At 40.9% G+C, this 20,308-nt stretch overlaps 1 protein-coding gene across 1 annotated transcript in view; it reads left to right on the forward strand.

The window, feature by feature from the left end:
• SEMA5B (semaphorin 5B) overlaps positions 1-20,308 on the forward strand; it is a 266,477-nt gene that overhangs the window by 197,840 nt on the left and 48,329 nt on the right. The window contains exons 10-13 of the mRNA XM_058840177.1: positions 1,894-2,179; positions 6,400-6,535; positions 10,004-10,211; positions 12,329-12,536. Of these exons, the coding sequence (XP_058696160.1) occupies positions 1,894-2,179; positions 6,400-6,535; positions 10,004-10,211; positions 12,329-12,536 (838 nt within the window). The remainder of the gene's footprint in view (positions 1-1,893; positions 2,180-6,399; positions 6,536-10,003; positions 10,212-12,328; positions 12,537-20,308) is intronic.

Here is a 20,308-nt window from a genome sequence, read left to right on the forward strand (position 1 = left end):
GGAAAATTGACCATATATTTGAAATCTTTCTATTAGATTTCAGGACCTTTCAATTAAAGATAAGAGCAGTGGGACTGTGCACTCTCTGGAGCTTAATAAGACTGAACTAGGCTTCCTGCAGGCATACCGAAGTCAGGATGGAGACCTGGAGTGTAAGGAAAAGGATGTCATCAGGAAAGACTGTAAATTAGGACCAAGAAGCATCATAGCCCATATACACTCACTGGAAACATGTTCCTCTTGTCTGCGTGAATACAAGATTCAGAAGGAAGCCACATTGGAATAGGAGAGTTTAAGGAAGACAAACAGAAGCTGAAGTTTGCTTATGTGACTGGAAAGACTAATGTGACTTTTGGATTTATAACCTTGTGCAGCATTGGTAGCATTGGAGTAATTTAGTCCTGTTCTAGCCACTTTTCAACAAGAAACAGAAAACCTGAAGGTGATTCAGAGAAGAGCCATTCAGTGATTTGAAACTTGGAAAGCCTGCTTCACAGTGAGAGACTTAAGGAGCTCAATTTATTTATCCTTCTGAAAAGGAGATAAAAGGTGTTTTGTTCATAATATAGAAATACTTACATCAGGAGAAGATTTTGGAAAGGATAAAGTTCTTTAATCGAGCAGACAAGTCATGACAAGAACCTGTGATTGGAAGCTGAAACCAGATAATGTCAAATGGGAAAAGAAGTACAGGTTGCAGCTGGGTCAGTCTTTAGTCATTTGGACAAGACACTGAGGAAAGTGACAGATGTAAAGCCAGGTGACATTGTCCGCTAATACCGGATCTCCTTCGAAAGATGTGGTCTAATTCTCCTGTTAGTTACAGGATCTGAGAGTGGAATTACAGGGTAAAATTCTCTGGCTTGTGTTAGAAAGGTCAGATTGGAGATCACAATGATCTCTTTAAGGTTCATGATTAGTTTGAAGGAGAAAGTTTGAGAGGAGATGATTTGCAATGCCCTCCCCTCTGTACCATCATCTGCCTCCCAAACTTGCCTTGCAGCATCAGTGGCCTGCCTTTCTCTGTTCTCCTTTCTCTACTGGGCTGCAGCGTTAAAGGAATTCTGTACTTTCCTTTTAGCACTACTCAGAAATGAACATTGTGAAAACACCCTATAAAACCAACAGGTTTGTTTGGTCAAATATTATTCATTGGCCAAACTTTTCCTTTTACCAAAGAAACTTTTAGGATAAAAGACTATGCACTTTAAAGCTTTGTTATATCCCCAATTAAAATATTTATTACTAAACCTACTAAATTCAAAGTTCCTTTCAATTCTTGTGAAAATAATACTGAAAATTTTAGGAGAAAAAGCATTAAGGAGAGCATGTTTCACTACTGTCAGTCTCTGGCATGGTTTTGTTTTATGGACATAAGATAATCTTTTGTGCCTAGAAACTGGAAAGGTTTCATGATAAAAGCCAGATGTGACAGTGCTGGGAGAGTAACTTGAATGTTTCAGTGCAGTTGTCTGGGGAATTGAGCGGATGCACACAGCATATTTAACACATCACAAGGTCCACTTCAAAAATGAATAGGTGAAGCAGCCCAATGGGAAGGCATTTTCTTGTAAAATGAGTATAGGTACAGAGAATAGTCATGCATATGCAAAGTGCTGAACTCTGCTTTCACTGAAATCAGTAGCAGCTTTGCCAATAAAGTGGAGAAACAATGGGGCCTTTCCAAGATCTGAAAAAAGGTACTAGAGCTATATCCTCATATATCATTATTCCCATCTACTGTTTTTATGTCCTCTGCTGACTCCAAACTCCCTGTGGTCCTAGCTTTGACAGGCTGCATAAATGGAGCTGGCAGCACAATGCATTGAGCAAGTCAGTGAGCATAGATTGATTTCTAACCTATATAAATCTCTTCAAATGTTTGTTTTTCAGAGCCTAACTTTATTGCTGCCTATGACATCGGCTTGTTCACCTACTTCTTCTTCCGTGAGAACGCGGTGGAACATGACTGTGGGAAAACAGTTTATTCTCGTGTGGCAAGGGTTTGCAAAAATGATATTGGAGGGAGATTTTTGCTGGAGGACACATGGACAACTTTCATGAAGGCCAGACTGAACTGCTCCCGTGCTGGAGAAATCCCTTTCTATTACAATGAATTGCAAAGCACCTTCTACCTTCCTGAGCAAGATCTGATCTACGGTGTCTTCACTACTAATGTGTAAGTTGCACTGGCTTTACTGCCCTTCCTCTATCCCCAGCAGTCTGAGACTGACAAGATATTGATTTCTTAAACAGTCTGAGCAGCAGTTTTTGGAAGATCATTTGGTAAATGTGAAAGAACAGATAGGTCTGTGTTATCCAATATGACAACATAGCCTCTAGGACAGTGGTTTTAATCCATGGTTCACAGATTCCTGGAGTCCATAAAAAGTGACTGCACAGTTTTGGGGTAACTTAATTTGATACAAACCTGGGAATTGACAGGCTTCAGACTTTTTGTAGGGACAGTGCAACTTGTGTAGTTTAGAGTGATGATCTAAAAATGACCCAACAGAAGCACATTAATTTCCAGCCAGGCTAATTGCCTGGACAATCTGATACAATTGTGTGAACACTGGAGCTGGCCCATGAGATGGACAGGTGCACAAACTTGGGAGAGAAGGGCTGGAAGGAGAATAATGAGGCAGATGGGATCACAACAGCCTAGACTGAAAACAGCATCTATTGCAGTTGAACACTGTAATAGCAAGGTCATGAGGGCCACAAGGCATTTAGCATTTCCAAGGCGGGGAGGCTTTACCTCTGCCACAGACTGTTTGAGGTCCACAAATCAAAAGCAGTGTTGGAACTCTGAGGGGAAGGTATGATTTCTGATACTTCATAATCACCTCTTCTTGGCTTGATATTGAAAAAACTTGTAATTGGAATGATTTAGTGTAGCTGTGAAAGCAGAATGGAAAAGAGGAGTTAATTAAAAAATATATTAAAAAACTCATAATGTATATTTTTAAGTCAGGAAAACTCAAATAACTTTTTCTCTGATGCCTAAGGCTAGGATGATAAGTTTCAAGCTATAACCAGTCTGCATAGTATTGAGTTTCAATAATACATGTTCTCCAGGGGGGTGTTAGCTTGACGTGTAAACTAGAGAATGAAAATCTGAGTAGTTACTCCATATGGCAAATGTGCCTTCCGCGTGCGGGGCAGCCAACTTCTTTGGGGTTTTGTGTGCAGTGCTGTCCTGCCCAGTATTAATAAAGGCCTGTTCCCAGGGAGCCCACAGAAAACCAAAGAAGTGAAGCCCCACTGAAGTACAAACCTTCCTGTTTTAATGTGTCACCTGCAGGTGTGACAGGGCTTGAACTTCAGCCCTTGAAGTCACAAAGCATCAGCCCCAGCTTCTTGAGCTAAAGCACTCACTAAGAGCCTGAATGTTCTTCCCCCTCTGTAAATTCCAAGAAATATGTACCCTCATGGCCACCCTCATCCTTCTTCCATGTTTTGTTTCTCTTCCACCATTGCCAATGTCAGTCAAAAGTGACCCAACAGAGAAGCACCTAGAAAAAATAAACATGATTGAGCACTGCACCTTGACTGTGGACTTGGGGAAGATTTGTCCTCAGATTGAAAGGCACATGAGTCATTCTTTCAAAATATTTAGAGGATATTAGCCAAACTTCCTGAACATTAAAAGGAAATCTGGCTCTACTGCTTTGGGCACTTGAGCTGACCTTTTTTTTTTTTTTTGCAGTTGGAGAGGACTTCTTTGCTCATAGTGATAATGTTCTATCTATCCATTTGTCCATTCATCCAGCCAAGAATGGAAGTTGGAAATGAGAAAAATAGTAATAACTGTATTTTATTTATCAAATTGGTGACTTTTTGGACAATCAAGGGGGAGACATAGACTAGCTCTGGCTAGGACAGTTCTCTTCTACCAATCCATCTCCCAAATTTAACATGAGATGTGATGAGTGTTACCTGTCTCCTTGGGTACACTTAAGCATTCTTTGTACATCAGGGATGTAGAATCTCTCTTGTATCTTCTGAAGATAATATAATATGCAACATTTGTGTAATTGAAGAAATTAGTAATTGATAACAGCTGAAGTTAGATCAAATAGCATTTTGGGTCTACAACATGGTGTTCTTTTAAAAGTTCAAAGAGAGAAAATATTCCAATTTGTCATCCGACTAGAGAAATAATGGTAATTATTCTTTAAACTTTCACTGGGACTTACATCATGCTGCATGAGCTCTGCATACCAAGGAGGGTTAATTTATGCACCAGTCTGAGTTTCTTTGTGATAAAATGCCAATGCAACACAAAACTATGATTTTTTTATTGCTCGTGTTTACAGGTACTTTCTACTTTGGAAGGTTCATGTTTAATGAATTTAGGGTCATCTTATAACAAAGGGGAATTAGTGGTGGTGGTAACACCCACGTATAGATTTATTGCATGTTATGTTATACCCAGCTGAATCAGTGGGAAAGAGAGCTTTTGGGGGAAGCTACTGATGAAATATTTAAGATGTTTTTATTAAAAATTTCTGGGAGGTAATAGAGACAATGTTAAAACCTCTTTGAACTTAACCCATTCTTTAAATCAACGAGTTAGTCACAGGAGGTAGGAGGTGGGAATAAAGGAAGTTGCACTTCACACAAAAGCACAGGGCCCAGCTGCACCAGTTGATGTCACTGGCTTGAGACTGGGATCAAACTTTTCATAAGGAGGGATGGGAAATATGCCAGGTCACAGATGGAAAAGAAAATGGTCCACAGATTTAATGGAAAACCACTTTCCTTTCTCCTTTCCAGCAAAGAGAAAAGTTAAACTATGAAGTCCTTAGCAGGGCCCTAAAAATATCCTTTTTTTTTTTTCCCTAAGTATTTTCATTAGACTAGTGGAATTTTATTCTTTCTTTTCCTTTTTCATTTTCTCCCTCATTGTCTTTTTTTTTTTCTGTGTGCGCCTCAAGGCATTTACTTGTCATCCATCATTAGGTTTGTCTTAAGAGCTGCTGTCTGTGAGCATGCACTGCATCAGCAGTGTTCAGACAAAAGTGGAGAAAGGTTTGCCTGGCGTTGCTTTGACATGTTCAAAGTGAGCTACTCCATCATTCTGGGGATGCAAGGGGCAGGGGGGAGCAGAGAATGGGAAGGCAAGGCAGGAAGTTCTTCCTGATGTTGTATTGCTAAGAAGAAATATGCTGTGAAAGAATCTGTTCTTCTGCTTTCCAGCCTGGAATGGTGTAGAAAGGCTTTTTTTTGTGTGTGCAAGAGAGTGTAATTATTGGTTTAGTTAAAAAAAAAAAAAAAAAAAAAAAAAAAAAGAAAGTTCTTTTCAGGGAATTCAAATTGCCTTAATTAGCAGAAAGATACATACAGCAGGGCTTGGGTTATTTAAAAGGCACCGTGACTAATCAGTCTCTCATGCTGGCCCTATTTTTACTTTTATTTTGATATCTTTTTTCTCTAAACCTTGTTGTTTTCCTAAAAAAAAAAAAAGGTGGGGGTGGGGAAGAACTGGGAGCAGGTTTGAATTTCAGGTCATCACTTATCAAATGTCCCTCTGGGTCAGTTTTGTTGAGGTCACCATCTAGAAATGCCCTCCAACCCTCTTGAGGGAGGAGGAGATGAGCTGGCTCAGGACCCTGCAGAAATGGGTCCTCCAGGACTGAAATGGAGCAGCAAAGGCCAGCTGATGTGTGTGCAGTGTGACTGCCCAGCATCCTTAAAGCACATTCCTTTCCAAAGAGTCCTTCCCACAGCAGCATTTCCCTCACTGTGCTGTGCCTCCCCTGGCTGAGCATGCTTGGTGAACACTGTGCCCCACACAGATCCTGTTCCCACCTGGGAACACACAGAAATGAAATGTGGTCATTGAAAATAGAGGTTTTCATGAATTAGCAAGACATGCTGAGCTGTCTGAGAATCAGCAGGTTTGTCACTGTCACCTTTTCCCTTCCACTGCATGTATATAAATTTAATATTAGGTGATATATTTTATAGCTGAAGATTTCAGGAACCAGTGGAAACAGAATTTCACCTTGAGAAACAACAAAAGATTAAAAATTAGCTTGTTTGTAATCAGTAAAGGTAGATGGGTTGTTAAAAAAATAAAAATAAAGCCAGACTCAAATAATCCATGCAAATTAAACTGTATTCACCTTTCTTGTCAGAACTGCTTCCATGGCCCTTAAATCTCTGACTTTTTAAAACCAAAGTTAAAATTGATTCTCAAATTTGTTACACAAGTCCTCTGCATTTTACTGTTTATTTATTTATTTATTTTTACTCCCTGTGAGGTTGGTGTCACTGTTCATCTACCTAGCAATTTACATGTATTTTATTTGAGTGGAGTTTGATGTCTGTTATGATGAAAATGTCAATGTTCTGATGATTAAATTGATTTTTTTCCCTCCACTTTTCCAGAAACAGCATAGCTGCCTCAGCAGTGTGTGCCTTCAATCTGAGTGCCATTACTCAGGCATTTAATGGCCCCTTCCGTTACCAAGAAAACCCAAGATCAGCCTGGCTGCCAACGTTAAACCCCATCCCTAATTTCCAGGTACTGCTGTTGCCCTTCAGTTTACTGCAGTCCCTTTGAAGTTCTGTCACTTCAGTGGGTTGATTTATGTAGGGCTCGTCTTTTCAGGCAGATCCATGGTACAGATAAATTGTATTTCTCCTCATTTATGCATGTTTTAGTCTGTGGAACTCCTTGCCACAGAATTCATGGCAAAAATGGAATGGTTTAAGGAATAATAAGAATGGTCTGGGTATTTTATAATAATGAATTATAAAAATCTCTGTTGCACTTATCACTGACACATGTACTCTGAGGATGTGTCTCTCACAAGAGGACATAGGAAATGTCCCTACTAGAACTGGGAAGGACTGAAAGCTGAAGCTGGATAAAGTCAGACTAGAATGGACACAACCTATATTTTTTAAACAAGAAGGGTAATTAACCACTGTGACTCTGTAAGGAAGTGATGAATTTTCCATCACTTGATAGGGCCCCTAAGGCTACAAGTGCTTCAGTGGAAGATGGATGACTTTTTAACACATGGTAGCTCAGCCAAAAGCCATAGACATGTTGCCAGAGTAACTGGTGGAAGGGGACACATGAGGATTGTCACAGGGGTTCTTTCTCCTTTTAAAAATCGTTGAGTTTATGAATGAGCAATTTTCCAGGATTATCAGTTAAATCAATTTCAAAAATGATAAGACAGCTTCAGTTGCTTTATCACCAGATCCAGCCAGTGTGGGGCAGAGTATGTGTGGGACAGCCCCAACAAACCTGAGTCTTCTGAAGCATGAGCCCATTTTACAGCTCAGCCTCTTCCCAGCAGGGGAATCCTAGGGAGGATGGACTTGTCTTCATGTCCTTTCTTTCCCATGGCAAATCCTTTCAGCCCAATTGTCTGCATCTGGCTCTCCTTTATTATGGCAAATGTGCTGAGGCTGCCTGCAAGTGCCATCTGCCTTCAAACTGGTGATGTCAAGGACCTTCCAAAAAGAGCTCTACAGTTCCCTGAAATCACAGCAAGAGCAGATGGGAGGCAGGTCTCTGCTGCAGGCAGGGACAGCCTTGTCTTCCTGCTGAGAAACCTCATTTCTTCTCCTGAATTCCCTTTTGGCACCTGACTGAGTGCTCCTGCCCATACAAGGTGGGACAGGCTTGGCCTCTTGATCACCCTCTCAGCTTGGTGCACTCAAAACCAAGAAGCAAAGCCTTGCTGAAGGCCCAGCCATGCCAACATAGCCAGGTTTTTGTTGTGCTTGTTCTTGGGTGTTTTTTAAACTTTAAAGGAAATATTAAGGGAAACTTAATATTTAGAATCATAGGACTAGAATCATTGATATTAGGATCAAGGACTTTCTATCCCTTGCTAGGCTAACCCAAAATGAATAGTAAAGGACTTTGGAAAGGAATAGTGAAGGATTTTGGAGGGCATTTCCATGTAGTGAAAAGTATCAGATAAAATGAGTTTAAAGACTGCAGCAGCAAGATGAAAGAAAAGGGTCAGAGGAAAATAAGGAAAGGAAAAAGAGGTATGTGGTAGACAAAAGGAAGATTGCAAGAAGAGATTAAGATATTTTTCAAGTACAGAAGGAACAAGAGGTCAGTGAGGAGCCTTAAGGAGATGACAAGGGTAATTTAATGACAGAAGAGGGAGATATTGCAAAAACATTAAATTAATTTTTTTTGCCTCAGTGTTCACAAAGAAAGATGAGGGAAGCATGCCAGATTTCTTTTCTTGCAGAGAGGAAGGAGAAATACTGAAGGATACAGAAGACCAGGACAGTACAGATAATCAGGAAATTAGAACAAAACAACATTAAACCAAACCAGAGGGATGCTGTGTCAGCACATGAGGTGCCAATAGACCAAAAGAATTATCTGTGACTTGCTGAGAACAGAAAACAAAATCAACAATGACATTTCTGCCACTGGGACTCCTTTTAGGTGATGCTCTAGAAGGAAAAGTGAATGGGGAGAAAAGCATCCAAAGGAAGACAATGGTGTGAACAAGGGGTATAGGATACAACAAGATCTAAGAACTCTTTAAAATGTGGGATGAGTCATGAACTAAAAACCAGACCATTGCAATAGAAAAAAGCATTAAAACCCACCTGAGGATACATAAAAAACCCACTGATGTTACTTTAGTCTGGATATTGAGGAAGATGCTTAAATTGATTAAAAAGGGCCATGTTCATAGGTTGTGAGAATTAAAATAGCTGTGTTCTCCTAGCTCCCCCAACATCTAGAATATTGTAAGGCTTAGTACACCAGCCACTGGAATCCATATTTACTGTGTGAATGTGTGCTAAATCCCTGACAACTCATTTTAGCACATGGTAGGAGAAGGGCTGTGTGGTGCACCTGGGAAAGGCAGCAATACCACCAAGAGTTGCTGTGATGCGTATCCAGAGTGTGCACATGGGAAATTTGTACATTGCAGCTCAAGTGCTGTAAACCAACATCCTAATTCTCAGTATTCTGACTTTTCTTCAAGGAAAGCCCAAATACCTGGACCCAAAACGAAAAAAAAGAAATGTGTGGGATTTTATGTCTAATGAAATTGCTCAGGTGTGAGTTCCATTTAGTGAGTAGTGAAGTTGTTCATAGACTGAGTATGAGACTCAGCAGAATTTAGTTGTAGCACTGTTCTCCCATGGTCTTGGGAAGATAAATAGCCAGTCATCCTGCTGCCTTTTGGACTAATAAATTTTCTGCCATCCATGCATGATATTGTGGGGAAGAGTGAGATCCAGCCCCAGCTACTGGACCAAAAAACTAGCACTGGCTACTGAGTTCTAGAGATTAATCTAAGATGGAAATTCAGGCCTTAAAATGCATTATCCACCTGGTAGGACTTAGGCTGTTTAAAAGACACAAGACGAGCTCTTCTACTCCCCTGTTCTTGCTGGGGAATTGAGCCCTGTTTCAGTGCCTCTCTTGGTGCTGGAGGATGGGTAATCATGGCTTGATATGGCATTTGCTGTCAGGAGAGAAGAGTGTGGGGTGGGGGGAGCTCATGGTTAACCTGCCTTGCTTCAGATGCACCTGTGGGGGCCTGTCCAGAGTGGAGCACATTAAAGAAAAGCAGTGTGGCAAGTTTGGTTCTTTGATGCAAAACCAATCTGTTTTCAGGTTTTTTAAAACTCCAGGTTGTACAGACTGAGATGCTAGGTAGAGTCTGAAGATTGTCTGAAATGTTTCAAGGATTTATCTCCACGAGAACTTTCTCTCCACTGCTACCTTAAAATCTATCTACATCTAATTTTAATTCTTTCTTTTTCTCCGTGGTTTGTTAAACATCGCTGGTCAGTGGACCACCTAGGAGAAAAGTTTTCAAAGAGTGGTCTACAGGCCAAATCTAGGCTAAGGACCTGTGATCAGGCTATGTACTTAATCCTGTGACCCTCACACAGACCCACCTCCCCAGGAAATCAACAGAACATGAGTTTCCATGCTGAGCTGGGGAGAAGATGCACTTTCTGAAATTCAACCTTCTGTATTTAGTGTGGGACACTGAACGATGACAGCCCTAACGAGAACCTGACGGAGAGAGTCCTGCAGGATGCACAGCGCTTGTTCCTGATGAATGATGTGGTGCAGCCAGTGACTGTGGATCCGTATGTGACTCAGGACAGCATTCGATTTTCCAAACTGGTGGTTGATATTGTTCAGGGGAAGGATACTCTCTACCATGTCATGTATATTGGAACAGGTAAGAGCATGAGGGTTTCAAACAGTTCCTCCTGCTTGCTTGTAGACCTAGCAGCCCTGGAAGTCTGGCTGTGAAGTCCTTACACAGTTGTAATTCAATATGATTTTGGTACAAAACAGCATTGAAGTTGTTTGCCTGAATAAATTAAAGGCAGGATGGAGGACTTGAGGCAGAGTCCCAAGTGATCAGACTATAAATCTCCATTGTGTTTAAAAAGAACAATAACATTTTTCTCCCTCTTATAAAAACATGTTTCAACTAATAAGGCTAATAAATAACACTGGGGAAGAGCAGAGGTCGCTGGAACGCTCTGTGGTTTCATGCATGTCAGTTGCCTCTCAGAGCTATGACAGACCCATCTCTGAATAAGCGATAATAATGCATAACCTTTGGGTTTGCCCAGGGATTTAATTATGTTTTCCTTTGCACTTCCATGTCCCTACTGGTATATGACTCACAGTGCTTTTGGGAATGGGCATGCACTGAAGTTTAAGGCAGATAGGGAAGCTGAGGCAAGTGCTTTTTTGTGGGAGCATAGCAAGCCAGTGGTAGAATTAAGTGTACGATTTAGTCTCATGATTTTGACTTCCATCCTCTAATTAGCAGGACATGTTGCCTCTTCTGAAAATTGCAGGTATCTTGGATAAGTGAAGATGCTGAAGAAGGACAAAGTGTTATAAATGGTTGTCTTAGCCTGTGTTCATACTAATGATAGAGGTTAAATTAAATGGTTTGATTAATCAGAGCATATGGCCAGCCTCATGGGTATAATGTTGTTATCCTCTATTGCAGAAGCTTTGACTTTAGAATAAGATGGATTGCTTCCATAAGTGTTAATTTAATCTCACATCTGAATGCAGAGTCATTGCCTCATTCTCGTGTTTAGGAGAATGGACCTTCAGGACTGTGTCATAATTTATCTAAATTTTACCACCATTTATTTCAAAAGTGATCATCTTGGTTTATTATTTATATGCTCTAGCAACACTCCCAGTATGGGAACTCCATGAACATTGATGAGAAGGTTGTACTTAAATGGAAATGCAACATGATTCTGCCAATATGATATCTTGATATTTAAAGTGAGGAGTCTTACAGTTACTTAAAATGAGATTCCACAAAGCCTTACAGAAAGTTGGAATACTTCCTGCCTTGTATCATTAGTGTAGAAAGGTCCAATGCCATAACCTTAACTACTTATGTTTACTTTATGGCCCACATTAGTGATGGCTGAAGAGTATGCTGGAAATGTTTAAACCTGTGAAATGCTCAAATAGAGACAGCCCTGCCCAGAGGCAGCCCTGAACACAAACCCAGTCCTGAGACTAACTGAGCCCAAACTTCAGTCTTGTTCCACATGTAAATGAAAGGGAAACTTTACACGGTGGCCAACCCCACCACTATAAATTGCTGAGCTTTGCCACCACTGCAGAGCTACTGGAACAGAAAGATCAAGTTTCAGGAACAATTGGGCCGACAGACCTCTTGAGGGTTTTAATGAAAAGTGGTGTGCATTAATCTCCCACAGTTTAGCAGATCTTTAAATTGTTTAGGTAAGAGCACTGTGAGCACAAACATGTATGTTTCTGTGTATGCCATAGCATCCCCTTGTCAAGCTGGCTTCTTCCAGGAAGAGGATCAATTAGGTCTGTGACCCATGCAGTCATTATGGAGGCCTCAGAGATTTCCAGCAGGGCTGCTACATCTGTTGTCATTTGTCATGACATCAAATCACACTGATCTGCTCTATAAACCAATAGAAATACAGACTCAAAGCACCAGCAATTATTCTTGCTATCCTGGGTCACCTTGCTCTGTAACTCGCTGATAATGGGACCAGACCCCTCTGCCTCAGTGCTCCAGCCAGGAAAAACTGTCAGGTACTCACTGTCCAGATGGTTCACATCCTTCTGAATTCCCATCTAAGTGCATTCTCAGGTGGTTTCTGAGGATTGAGGAGTGATGTAGCTGGAGCTCTCTACCATGGGCAGCAGGTGATCCAGAACTAGGCTAAATCAACTCTGTAAAGATGAAATTAATATTTCACTCTTTAGGCAGGTATGAAACTAAGCCATTGCCTCCAAGATTTACTTGTGCCTTGTTTCTTGTTCTATTAGAATATGGCACCATCTTGAAGGCCCTTTCTACCACTAACAGGAGTCTGAGGAGTTGTTATTTGGAGGAAATGCAGATCCTTCCTGATGGACAACAGGAAGCAATCAAGAGTCTCCAAATCCTACACAGTGACAGGTCACTCTTTGTGGGTCTAAATAATGGAGTGCTAAAAATTCCTTTGGAGAGATGCTCCATGTACAGAACAGAAGGGTAAGTAAATTTACAGCTCTAATATACCCCACTTCTGGTTAAAGAAAAAAACACCAGGGTAACATGTTCCTGTCTGATTCAGTTTAGAAGATATTTTTTTTCATCAATGAGAGACAAAAAACACTGCTGAAGTGCATCTCCTGGTAGATACTTCAATGACAAGAACCATGAGGATAAGCAATTTTTAAATTATTTTTTTTGTCAATGCTAATTAGTCCTCCTCAGAAATTAATCATATGTTTACCAAGGAAGGGCTTAAAATACTTTTTTTTTTTTTTAACTTCATATTACAGTGTTGCTTTTTATTAAGTCCATGTGTTTTTCCTGGTGGTTCTTATTGGCAGTATGGCTGAAGGTTTCTGAATTTGGATTACAGCCAGCCTTTCCTTGCTTATCCGAGTCATCACCTCTCAAACATATGATGAGGCAGGGCTGGGCTGTGTGGCAACTTGTTATTGCTTTTGGAAATCAATAGTTCATCTCAACTATGTGTGACACTTCTTACTCTTGGATAGATTCTGTGCCTTGACTATACCTTATAAAGGGAGTAGGAAAAACTACTTTTTCTAATTGTCTGCCTTGGCTCCAGAGCCATCTTCCACACAGAACTGTAGAAGGTTTTTGCATCCAAACAATGCCTCTCCATTTAAGCAGGTGAAAGAGTGTGATAGCAACTGTTTGAGACAGATACTCAAATAATCTCACTGGGTGCTGTGGGCATTTACTTGTTTACATCTCTTGAAAATACTTCTCCTCTCATACTTTTGCCTTGCTTGTCTCTGTGAGAGTTTTGTGTGAGACTGATGTCCTCTGTGCTAGACAAGAGGAAGGATTTTGTTAGCCAATTAAATGGGTTCCCTCTTCCATGGTCTACTGCAAGATGTCCCTGTTCTCTTGCCATAAAAACTGATATAGAAAATGTCACCATAATTTTATTTTCAACAGGTAGACTTGATATATCATCTTGTACTAAATCCACATATGTCTGAAACAGACAGACATAAAAGTGTTTAGTAAGAAAAAAACACAGCTGGAAAATGCCATCCTGTCCTCAGCCCTTAAAAACAGATATTTAAAAAGGTAGATCATAACAGCAGTCCTTTTCAGGCTGTCCTGTATAGTCTCAATCTGAGAATATTTATGTGTATATATACATTACATATACATGTATATGATCCAGTTTCGAGGGAAATGAGTTCTTCCTTTCCTTTCCTAATCTTGAGTTCAGCTTTCCAGTAATTTATAGATGCTGTCCTATTTTCAGCCTGCCCAAGTACTCTGTATGACACTCCCATTAAAATTCAAATGTTGGAGGTTTACTGAATTGCCTTAAAATGGGGTAAGAAAGAAAAAAGCAGTGACTGGAGAGCAGATGGGTGGGGTATTTCACAGGAGCACCATATTTAGGTCCTGGAGGCTGCAGAGCAGCCTTGTATAAGCTTATCCCAGCAAAACAAGAACCTATTGTCAGAGAGGTTCCCTTGCCTGCTGGTGAACAAAAGCAGCCTCAGTTTTATGCACTCTGTAGGACTGAGTCCTAGCTAAAATTACTGTGAAGTTTGTGTGCCAGTGCTGTTTTTTTAATAAAACAAACTTTCTGGAGGCAATTTTGAGTGAAGCAAGAAAACAGCCCAGTTCTTCAGGGTTGGGAGACTCAAATTTTGCCTCCATTGACTACTTTCATAATAGAAATCAGCAGAACCCAGCCACGGGGCAGTAGCAAGGTCAACGAGATAGGGTCTACGGATGGCATGGTGGGATGTGATGTGGGAGGTCAGAATTTGCTGAATTTGGGTGCTGGCCATTTAGAGTTCTTGTGTACATTACAAAGGACCCTTTGCCCTGCTGATGAATTTTGTGGAGGGACTGTGCATTTGGAAAAAGGAAGGAAAAAAGAAGAAAGTAGGAAAAAAGTAGGAAAGCCAAGAAATTTCATCATTTATTTATTTGTTTGAGATGATGTTTATGATATTAGTATTACATTTTCGGCAAAGTGGGTTTTTTTGTTGTTTTATTTTTTTTGTCTAGGAAATTATTAAACTGAATTTTTTCCTCTGCAAGTGTTGGAACCCTTTCTCCCCTTAGCATCCTGGCTGTGTAGGTGATAAGTCAATTTGACCTCCTTTGTATTTCTTTCAATCCTGAACACTATCAAGAAGGATATTTTAATTTCCTCCAGTGCATTCCACCTGGCACTTCTCCTGGGCTGTGATTTATTGCTTATTGTTGTGTCTATATTTAATACACGCCAATATTCAGCCACTATGGGAAGAAGGGCTCCCTCCCTGCTTACTTTTTTGTTGTGCTGTGACTTCGTGACTGGCCTCCTCAAAAAGCTCTGGTTTCAGCAGTTTTTATAATGTAATTGTTTTGGTGGGCGGCTGGGCTCGGGAAGCTTGGAGGTGATGGAGAGAATTTGTGCCTCCCAGGCAGGAATACCACATTGTTTGTTGTAGGCTCTGCCTCCTGTTATCAGGAAACTTTTCAGCCTTTCAGACCCTGGGGGCTGATGTGGGTTTGTGATTGCTGATACAGAGCTGTTGTCTTCAACCTGCCTTCCCCCTCCTCCCTGGAACAGGCAATAATGTATCGAGGTAAAATTGACCCTATCATTGATTCTGACCAGCGGTCTTCTTCACTGCTCTGCTGCTTTAAAACCTCAGGGCTTGGTACCGAGGCTCAGAATTGGGGCAGCGGGAAAATCAGCAGCAAACGGAAGAAATGGAAAGGGATAAGGATTTCTGCCATCTCCTTTATGTTTGTTTATTGACACAGCACCAGTTCAATCTCTTAAATGGTGACCAGTAACTCAGCCTCGTGTCTTGATGTAGTGGATGTCTGAGCAGTGTTTTGTGTGTGCCCACTGACCTGTCCCAGTCTGTCTTTTCAGAACAGCCACTCTTAGCAACAGGGCAACGGGAAGACATCTGTAATGTCAGCTGTCCAGATTTACAGCTGGCCTTGGCTGCAGGGACTTTGCCTTGTGCGTGTGTGTTCCTGATTTGCCTTTCCTGCTCTCTTGAGTGCTGCCGTTCCCCACTCACTGGAGACTCTTGGGAAGATGTCCAACATGAGCAAAACCTACAAGGCCTTTGAATATGCAGAATGTTTTGAAGGTTGTTTTGCTGGGTGGTAGTTTGGCTGTGCTTGCTGCTGAATTTTGCATTGCTTTGAAATCTTTGTAACTTCCCTGCAATTTTCAAATGAGCTTTGATTTTTTTTACCTCAAGTTGCCCCCAAGCTTTGGTGGGGAATATTTGAAGAACCAGTACTGCAACCTTATCACTGACACAACTATATCTTTAGAATGTGCCTGAACAAAATCCCAAATCTAAATTTCAGAGAGCTGAGGACCTCAGATCTGCAGCATTATTTTCAGGTGGGATGTATCAGTAAGGCGTAGTTTAGTCATTTTTTCAGAGGTTGGGGTGCAGTTATTCATTTTTAGAATTGCAATCAGACAGATAGGAAAACGAAGCTGGTTGTTACAAGGAATAGTTTATGATCTCTTTCTGTTGACTCTTTGCAGCAACAGAACCATGGGCGTCTGAGCAGACGGAAACCCTGAGGCAGGCCAAGGATTTTGATTGCATATTTAAATGAGGATAAGGAAATATTTGGAAATATGACCAGACGGTCTCTTGAATACCCACCCCTTCTCCTCTCCCTGTCCTGGGCAGTTTATGTTAATGCACTTTATCTTGACATTCATTCCTTCTTCTTTCTCCTTCCATAATTTTTTTCTGCATAAAACTTGCTGTTAACATGATGCAAGTTGCAGTTTTGGATGTACAGCGTGGTTCTGGGGATAGTTTGTCTTGTCTGTGCTCTCCCTGCTGTGCTGTGGGCATATCCCAGGTTTTGTCAGTGCCACCTCAGGTTACCTTCATGCCAGTGTGGATCCTCCGCTTCCAGAGCCAGGTCCTCTTCATGCAGCTATGACATGCTCTTACCTGAACCCTTGCCTGCTTTTTGACCCCATTGCAGGGAATGTGCTATTGAGTGATGGTGAGTTTTGCCTTCTTGCTCGGCCTAAATTCAGCCACACATCCCCTCCAGCCATGGTACTTAATGCAAAGCTGGCAGAAATGACTCAGCTGACAAGGACTCTTATTTGCTGACTTGATATCTGTGAGAGAAGCACAGCTCACCTCTAAATAGCTCTGGGCCAGCAATCAGACAAACTAAGTACGTGTAGGTGAGTAACTCCTGAAATGGCTCCAGGGAGTTTTTGGAAGAAAAGGGTCAGTAGCTACACTAAAGGAGCAGAAAGTTTTCTGCCCTCTTTGTCTCTTTCCAAAGTGGAACTGTAGCTCCAAGCACGATCACTGATCACTGTATCACATCCACCTTTGAGGGGGTTGAGATAATCACATGGAGAATTGCTTTGGAGTCTAATGTTATGTTCTTTTTTTTTTTAAGGCTTATATGATGCAAAATCCTCTGTAACAAAGGAGTAAAGTGCTTGAATGTAGGATTCTAAAATCTGAATTACAGGATTACCATATTTCAGGAGTGAAACTATTGGGGAACTTGTTTGGAGAAATAACAGTCTGGGTAGAGGTCTAAAAGTTTTCTGGTTTTGGGGAAGGATTTAATTGAATGTGGGCTGGAAATCCTCTGACTTCTTAATCAGTATGATGATAACTCCTTGAAGGACAAACAATGAACTATTTTTGGGTAAAATGTTTTAAAAGGTAGGGGAGGGAACAACAGAGACCCTTGTGGAGCCCAGCATCCAGCAGATCGCTGAGGTGACTCTGATGGCCAGATTGTTCATCAAAGATCTTGAAAATCCAACACTTTTTCTTAGCTGAGGCTGTTGAAAATCTGGCTCAGATTTTGTTTTGAAGATCTTCTCCCGGAGAGTTTAAAAAAATACTCAGCACATTGAATATCCATTTTAAAATAGAGGCAAAAGGAAAGGTAACAGACTACAAAAATGTTGTGATAAAGCTTAATCATTAATTTCCATCTGTTCTGGCTGATATAGCCTCTCCACAATTAAAGGAATTAGCTAATTATTGTATCACCAATAATGCTGAAAAGCTTTGGAAGACTTCATAGGCAGAAAGGGGAGTGCTCAGCCCAATGTTTTGTCATCCACAGTATCCAATAATACATCAGAATAAATCACTAAACATCTGGTTTGACATTCTGGTTGCATTTAAGAAAATAGCGAGACTCCCACTGACAGAGAATGAAGACATCAAACAGAACCATGATCACTAAAGCTCTTGGAAAGAATGAATTTTGTAGATGAAATGGATCTGTGTTCTTTAAATAGAAGTACAAAATTATACCATTTTCTCTATCCTGACAACACATTTGCATCTGCTGTAGCGGGCAATTACTCCCATTTTCTTTAATGTAGCTGTTTATACACGTAAAGTTAAGTGCATCCATCCTATTTGCAGGATATGGACCTCTAAGGTTTGAAGGGATGGTGAGGTCTAAGGAACATGGCTTTCAGAATAGCAGTCGAAGAGCTTCACTTGAATGGTCTGGGAAAGGGATGTGACTGAAATTGGAAATAAAAAGCAGACAGGGATAAGCAGTGAGGTAGTGAGCTGGGGCATGTTTCCTGTAAGATGCCAGAGAGATTGGTTTTCAGTTTCATCTTATTTGACATTATCTTTAATGGCATGGAAGAAAGAAAATAGCATACTTTGTAGATGGCATTTAAGTATGAAGGGATCACAAATAACAGTGAGGAGAGAAATGCAGTGTGGGGCCAGCAGGAAAACCAGCATAAGGCTGAGTTTGAGGAATAAGCCTGTGCTGAGATTTCTGTTGCATGTGTTGCTGAAAAAAAGAGAGGATACCAAATAGGAGGGGGCTCTGCTCCCAACCAGATGAATTATTACAGTTTTTCTCATTTCTGCTCAAACCAATGACATGTATTAATTTCAAGCAGCCTGTACAGTTTTAGGCTCACACTTTTAGTTCGGAAGTCTGGAAATGACCCTGAGTGAACAGCAGGGGAATTTAACTCTGGAGTCCAGAGTTATACAATTGCTGAAACAGATGAAGGTCACTTCAGAAGAAGCCAAACAAAATCAGCTGATTTCAGGACTCACTTCCTTTTGTCTCCTTCCTATCATGACTAGGTTGCCAATTCGTTTTGGGTTTGCCAGGAGGGAGGACATAGGTTTAACATGCCAGGGCTTTTGTTTGCTGCCTATTTTTAAAGCATTCTGCCAACGTGACTTAGGAACAGTTTAGTGTATGGATCCTTTTACCTCTAGGAGGTTGGCTTTAGGCCAGCTCAGATCAATGCTGTCTAAAAGTCATTACCATCTGATGCCTGCTAGGTGGGCTGTGTGAAATTACTTTCAACACAGTGGCAACTGACAGGAAAGCATGTAGTTTTCTTGGAATATGTTATGTTATCCTAACATCAGTGCTATTGTTATACAAACAAGATTAATAACTAAAGCTACCAGCAAGCCCCAGGGCAGATATCCATTGCATCTGTCAAATCTTGCCATTTGCTACTATTATGTCCTAAAATTTGTATTCTAGGCAATGGTCACATTCAGTAAGGTGGCTCCTGATGAAAGGGTCTGCAGTCATACTGCTGCTATGGCTGGTTTTCTTCATGTCTCAAGCTTCAGGCAGAACTTGCAGGGTAAAACACAAATATGTCCAATGTTAATACGGAATTAATGTATTGCTACAGTTGCATCATTAACTTTTTATCAGGAGATGTGCTGTTTTACCTGTTTGGGGAAGAGGAAGTATCTGGAGTCAGGGCAAATTTGGTTTTGCTGGTTCCAGTTTAAAATTTAAATACATATAAATGCATAAAATATGTATGTGTTATAGAAAAACATAATATTGCACAGTCTGTTAACTTTTATCAAAATTCCCAAGTATTGTAGATCTATGGGGACACTCTAGTCTGCAAGAGGTAAATCTGGATTTCAAGAATATCCATTTACTTAAGTGATGTTCTCTTGAAAAGAGGAATGAACATTGTTTGATGGTGTTTTTATAATTACATGGGAAGAAGCACTGGAGAATATGTAGCAGGACCATTTTTCCCTTTATACAGTGTTATCCTTGCATTAGAAGGGAGATGTGTTTGATCCTCAGGCTGTAATGGATGGTCTAATATTTACTTGCCTTTTCCAAGATACATTAATCTACAAAGGCTCTATCTAGTTTAATCTGCATCTTGTTGAGCAGAAAATAATTACCCAGATCTTAACAAAATCCAACTTTCACAAAGGAGCTGCTTGAATATGGATTACTTTGTGCAGCCTAGGTGACAACTGTAGGCTATTTTCAGGTTTCTTTTTCATCGTTCACACTGCTAAGTTTTCTGCCTTTGCAATTTTCTTTCCCATCCTAAGTTCCCATTTTAGTATAACTTGTGTTCTTAAATCATCGGCATCTTGCAGAATAAAGCACCTGTCTGTGTCCCTTGCAGTGGATTTGCTCTTGCCTAAGCCACCCTTTGCCTGTCTCCACCCACACCACCAAACTACAGCAATTTGCCATGTTCACACAGAGGTCTCAGATCTGCAATCACACAGCAGAAGCACAGGAGCAGAGCATGGCTTAGTCCTAATCTGACAGCTGCCTCCAGACACTGACTGACACAGGGCAGGGACAGGGAGTAACACTTCAGTGCACTGATTTGCCCAAGCTGCCTTTCCAAAAGGATGCCTGGTCCCCTCTGCCTCTTCCCATATGGCAGCCCTGGGGATCCATGTTTTCTTAAGGCTCTAAAGCCTGCTGAGGCTTGGAAACGGTGGTGCTTCGCA

Source organism: Poecile atricapillus, chromosome 5, assembly GCF_030490865.1.
Source record: "Poecile atricapillus isolate bPoeAtr1 chromosome 5, bPoeAtr1.hap1, whole genome shotgun sequence".
NCBI lineage: Eukaryota > Metazoa > Chordata > Aves > Passeriformes > Paridae > Poecile > Poecile atricapillus.